We start from the raw sequence: 6,511 nt of genomic DNA on the forward strand, positions 1-6,511 counted from the left end.
AAATAGTTTTACAGTAATAATAAATATAAAATAATTATATTCGTTACTTTCAAAAACGCGGTCCACACAGTAATTATGAACTAAAGGGACTAAGAAAAGTCATTGTGATAATATTTCATTATTTATGTAAACATCATCAGGATAGTTATGTCCATGTGTACCATATACCAGAAATGAGATAACTAACCAATCAAAAGATAACTAATCAATCAAACGAGATAAACTGGTTAATTGACGAATCAAATCGAACAAGGTGTGACATTATTAAAGAATAAACAATATGCCTTAAAATAAAAGCAACCAAGGCGTTGTGTGCACACACTGTTAATATAGATAAATAAATAAATTAGATGCTGGTTAATTTACCAATCAAATCGAACAAGGTGTAACATTATTAAAGAATAAACAAACTGCCTTAAAATAAAGCACACACTGTCAATATGGATAAATAAATAATAAATTAGATGCTAAGGGCTAGTTGAACAATGTGAGTTCTTTAAAATTCTTTTAGTCTAGTATTTAAACAGGGTTTGGGCTTTTTAAAATAATGATTTAGACCAATGCCTAGAAATGTCAATACAGTATCATTATTACATTCAACATTAGAGAATGATAATTAGCAACTTGAGTATGAGCATAATCACCATTGGCTTAATGGGTAAATTAAGCATGATAAGGATATGCTGAAAACGGATGCCAGTCAACTCGCCCCTAGCAAACTCGCCCCTTACAATCTAGCCCCCCCCCCCCCTTACAAACTCGCCCCTCAGAAACTCACCCCTTACAAACTCTCCCCTTTACAAACTCTCCCCAGGGCAACGATTTAAAACACTTTAATTTTGGCATAGTTTGGCTTTGCATTCAAATTTATTTTGGTAATTATTTCACAAATATACAGTAAAATTGTATAGTTTGTTAAGGGACGAGTTTGTTAGGGGCGAGTTTGTTAGGGGAATGTAAATGAAAAAGAGTAACAAGGGCAACGATTTAAAACACTTTAATTTTGGCATAGTTTGGCTTTGCATTCAAATTTATTTTGGTAATTATTTCACAAATATACAGTAAAATTGGGGCCCAGTTGACTACTTGGGGCCGAGTTAACTTGGGGCCGGAGTTGACTTGGGGCCGAGTTGACATGGGGCCGAGTTGACTTGGGGCCGAGTTCACCGAATGTCTGCTTACCCTGAAGAGTACCGTGGGAAACAAGTTAATTGTGGGAGTTTCTTCCCGATTTTTTTTAATTAGTTACCAGACAACTAGAACAGGTAATATGCCTACAAAGTAGTGATTTTTCCAGCTTTAAAAAGAAGCCCGAAATCGCGAAACGGCCATGTACTTATAAATTATATTGAAATTATATAACAGGATTGGCAGTCAGAATAACGTTATTTGGGTAGGCAAATTATTATTTTCTTTAATTTTTGATCCGACGACAGACAAAGGTTATGGGCGAGTTTGTTAGTGGGCGAGTTTGTTAAGGGACGAGTTTGTTAGGGGCGAGTTTGTTAGGGGGCGACTGTGTATTATAGTCGGTGGGGCGAGTTTGTTAGGGGGCGAGTTTGTAATGGGCGAGTTTGCGAGGGGCGAGTTTGTAAGGGGGGGGGCGAGATTGCATAGGGCGAGTTTGCTAGGGGGGCGAGTTGACTGGTTTTTACTGAAAACCATCACGTGAAGTTATGTAGTCAAATACAATTATATTAGGTCCTGTTGAATGTTTTTTATTCTAATTGCCAGATATCTGGCATTTTTATCATTAATAAGTTGTATTTACATTTCAAAAGAAAAAAATGTTACCGTATTTATTATTAAATATTGAAAGGAGGTTTATATATAGGTCCGAAGACACCTAAGCTTAGACCACCAAGAAAAAAAAAACCGATCAAAATATATTTTATTTTTATTTACTGCAGCCATGACATTTGAAATGGTAAAATATAGAACTATGGTACTGTTATGATTATTATGAATTTTTGGATTCTGCAGGATCTTATCGTTACGTTATATTAATTGGGAGTATCTTTCTGCTGCATCAAAATGATACCGTAGTCTACTAGTACTAACATATTAGACCTAATAATACAGAAAGAATGATGTTTGTTACAATTGTTTATGTTCAGACATTGACAACAAAAAAATAAAATGTCTATAACAAATGCCTATAACCTAAATTACTAGGCCTAGTAATAATAAGCTTAATTTAACCACAGATAGGAAACGCATCGTAATGTACCGTACCGTAATACAGTTAGTTTATTTTATTTATATCTTTCGCTTGGATTTGTCAATAATTCAAAGTACTTTATTTACGTTTGAGTACGTTAAAATACTGTATATAATTTGGGCGTGCAGTTACAATGTGTTTAATTTATCGATGTGCATAATGTTTTTGGGCGTCGCCTAACTTAGGCTAGACCGCAACACCGTGGCGCCCATGTTGTATAATACTTCAAATAATAGGCCTAGTGTTTATTCCTAATAATAAAGTAACGCGCGTAAACACATTGACCAATCAGTAACGGGGATTACTATACAATAATGGCAACGTGCATAAATACTGGCGAAAACTTAAAATTGTTACCAGTTTTTGAATCCAGCTCAGTAATAAAGTATCAAGTTTTTCAGTAATCAAGTTTTCAGTGTTCTCAGTACAGTAATAAAGTTTTCGACCGAAACAGCATGTCAGTACGTCAACAACGCACCAAAATTCCGAGAGAGGCACTTATGTACTTTCCGGGTGAGGAAAGTCTCGGCATAGTGAAGACAAATCTGATCACCGGTGATATGTATGCTGGAGCAGACGTTGATGTTTTGTGGGAAGGGAAGTTAGTGCCTGCTACCATTCGTGAAATGTCAAGTAAGTACCGTACTTAATGGCTATTATAGAAACGTTAATTATTTTAAGTTCAAATAACAACATGCTATACAACTAGTTCGCGCATTTTCAATTACATTTTGAAGAAACACAAGGCCTACTCTATTCAGAAATACTTTTAATTAACAGTAGAAAAAATAAATAGGCCTACAGGCTACGTTAATTGTGAAATTCTTATATTTGTTCTTGTTTTCAAACGATAATCCACACGAATTGCTGTCTCTACAACGGGAACTGTTACGAAAAGATAAACGGAAAAGAGACGAGACTTCAGACAGTTCCGATGAACATGATGTGGCAACAACTTCGATTAAGAAGATTAACCCGAAGACACCAACCTCGAAGACGTCAAGAAGAATAAAGGGCAAAAAGGTAATTTTACTTCGCGCTATATGTTTCTAGCATATGTAGAATATTTTTTCTACGTAGGCCTATATGTTTTTTTGAAAAAATGGAGCATTACTAGTTTGAAAAAAAAATATTTGGGCATATTAAAGAATTATAAGACCAATTTATCCCGTTAAATTTTATATTTTTCACTTAAGAAAGCTTAATTTAGAAGCAATGATTGATTTCAACAATAGTAAGTAAATAATTATGAAATTTAAAAGGGCGTTATTAGAACGATAAAAAAAAATTAAAATGAATCATTGGATAAAAAGCTGGAGCATTTTATTTAGTCAAGAATAGTCATAGGTCTACAGTGTCTGCCTGTCGTGGACTATTAATTTTCCAATATTAATTGCCTATGTTTTTACTATTGTTTATTTTATTGTACTGTGCTGCTTACTTAAAAATAAAATAAATGTTCAAATTTGTATAAAGCCTATTGTTTATTTCTCAGTCGACCAATAAAGTTATCCACCAAAACAGTATGTCGGTACGTAAACAACGCTCAAAGATTCCGAGAGAAGCGCTTGTGTACTTTCCGGACGAGGAAAGTCTCGGCATATTGAAGACCTGTCTGATCACTGGTGACCTGTATGTTGGTGCAGACGTTGATGTTTTGTGGGAAGGGCAGTCAGTGCCTGCTACCATTCGTCAAATGTCAAGTAAGTACTGAATAATTGTTTTGATCAATTCTACCAGATACTGCTGGGTTGTATTGTTTGTATTGTTATGTTCGTTTTTTGTAAATTTGAAATGATAAAAATAAATAATATAATATTATGTCTTAATTATATAAATATTAATTAAAACATTAATAATTTTAGTTAAGTCAAAATAACAAGATGCTTTACTACAACTTACAGTAGATCACGCATGGTGACTTCTTTTGAGAAAGGCTTAAATAAATAGTACAATAGTAATAGTGAAATTCTTATATTTTCCTTTTCTCTACATTTCAAAAGATAATCCGCACGAATTGCTGTCTCTACAATGGGAACTGTTGCGAAAAGATAAACGAAAAAGAGACGAGACTTCAGACAGTTCTGATAATTATGACGATGTGGCAACAAGTTCGATCAAGAAGACTAACTTTAAGACATCTACTTCGAAGACGTCAAAGAGAGTAAAGGGCAAAGAGGTAATTTAAATTCGAGCTATATATTTCTAGCGTACATTAAAAAGTTGCAGCATTATGGAGAAATTATTTGGATAAAATTAGTTTTTCACTTACAAAAAGTTGATTTACAAAATAGGTATTAAAAGCAGTTAATTATTTCAACAATAGGCAAAGACTTGTGACTTTAAAAGGACATTCAGAACGAAAAAAAAAAAAGAAAACGAAAAAAAAATAAATAAAAGGAAATGGAATGGAAGATGAAACAAAACGTTAGCATTTTATTTAATTAAATATATAATAATATGCCTAATAATAATAATAATAATTTTAAAAAATAAATTTAAAAAAAAAATAATAGTAATAATAATAATAACAAATACAGAAACAAAACCAAAAAAAATATATATAAAAAATGTTATTAAAAGTGTCTTTTTTCTCAATCCTTAGATTCCTAGCGTAGACCTATTATTACAAAGCGAGTCGGCAGAGAACAGAGCCATACAAGAGGGGGACAAGTGTCCATATGGTGAGGGTGATTTTGCTGCGATGGAGGCCACACTTCAGCAGATGGGTGCTCCCGAATGGTTTATGGAATATGCGATAACAATTAACAGCCGCGTCTTGGAAATTATCAACATGATGTCGGAGCTTCGCGATCAACGTCAGGCTGGAGCAGTACCGAAACCTCCTATTCCCAACATTCTAGCCGATGACAGACGACTTCGACGAAAACCATCCCAGTCTGTGAACCAGTGAAAGACCACAGCGACGTAGTAACCTGCAGAATCAAACCAAACGGCTCTTTTCAGAGCCACCATTCGAACAAAAGAGATGAAGCATTATGATGAAATACAAGGTCACCCCACCATTCCCTACACACATTAGGCCTGCAATACATATATTAAGTTGATTGTTAGAATTATACATTAGCACAACAATATTAATTTGACAATAACGATTATTATTATGCCTACATAATACGTAAAAAGAATTAAGAATAAAGTAACAACAAAAATGATAATTAGCATTTTACATTAACACAACAATATTCGAAAGTATAATACATACTCCAAGTATTGAAATACACGCCATCGTGTTGGGATTCAATATTTCGACATTAATTATGTCATCATCAGGAATATTCATTTAACAATAATGATGATTATTATTACTACATATGTAATAATAAATAAAAATAACAACAAACAATATCAGAAATGATAATTAAAAATAATAGTAGTACCGTAATAATGATAATATAATGATGATGATATTAATAATGATGATTACAAAATTAGCGGGCCTAATGAGGATAATGAAATATATTAACGTAAAGTAGATGCATTAGCGTCAACACTGTATAAATAAGAACGATAAAATAACATATACTTATTAATAAATGTATGGAAGCGTATTGCTGCCAATGTAAATATAACTTTTTACGAGAAAACGACGTCCAAAATTCGTTAAGGTCAATAATATACACAACTATAACGCTCGAGGTTCTATTTATAATTTCTTTGTTCCAAAAACCAAAGTTATTTCTCCTTTTACATATTCAGGTGTTCTTGTTTGGACATTTTTAACAAACACCATTAAAAGCTTGGATACGCTTATAAACAGACTGTTAATAAATATTCTTATTTCAACATTACACAACAGTGTTAAAAAAACACCAAAACCGGGTTGTAATAAAATAATATATAAGCCTATTTTATAAAATATATGAACAGTTAAGCCTAAACATTATAAAATTGAATGACATGAAAATCGCACACAAATCTAAATAAAATCCCTAATAATTCTTTTAAAAACCGAAATGCTGCCATTAAAATTATAAACATTAGGAAACTTTGACATTAAATGTGGAAGGAACACGACAAAAAAACACCATTTTTACAGATATTAACACGAGAGAAATCTTGACAACGCATATTACGCAAAGGGGCATACAATGAAATTTTGAAATCAAATTACAATCAAATTTAGAATTGACAGATTTAAAAATAAATAATAAGTAATGTTCAGTGCGCCTAGCAACTTGGCAAAAATCTTTCACAACTCTAAGCGAACCGGTTACTGGGCCGATGAACCATTTGAATTAAAAAAAAAAAAACAAAAAAAAAACAAAA

General features: G+C 32.7%; 1 protein-coding gene across 1 annotated transcript; it reads left to right on the plus strand.

Moving 5' to 3' along the window:
• Window positions 1-2,597: 2,597 nt before the first annotated feature.
• On the plus strand, window positions 2,598-5,458 carry LOC117105111. Its single transcript, XM_033246157.1, has 5 exons — window positions 2,598-2,854; window positions 3,072-3,244; window positions 3,717-3,924; window positions 4,225-4,400; window positions 4,827-5,458. Exons 1-5 carry the CDS (start codon window positions 2,677-2,679, stop codon window positions 5,133-5,135), a joined length of 1,044 nt encoding a protein of 347 aa, XP_033102048.1. The 5' UTR covers window positions 2,598-2,676; the 3' UTR covers window positions 5,136-5,458.
• The last annotated feature ends 1,053 nt before the right edge of the window (window positions 5,459-6,511 follow it).

The sequence above is a fragment of the Anneissia japonica genome, unplaced genomic scaffold (genome assembly GCF_011630105.1).
Source record: "Anneissia japonica isolate Jap-2015-1 unplaced genomic scaffold, ASM1163010v1 scaffold287834_len5846547_cov211, whole genome shotgun sequence".
NCBI lineage: Eukaryota > Metazoa > Echinodermata > Crinoidea > Comatulida > Comatulidae > Anneissia > Anneissia japonica.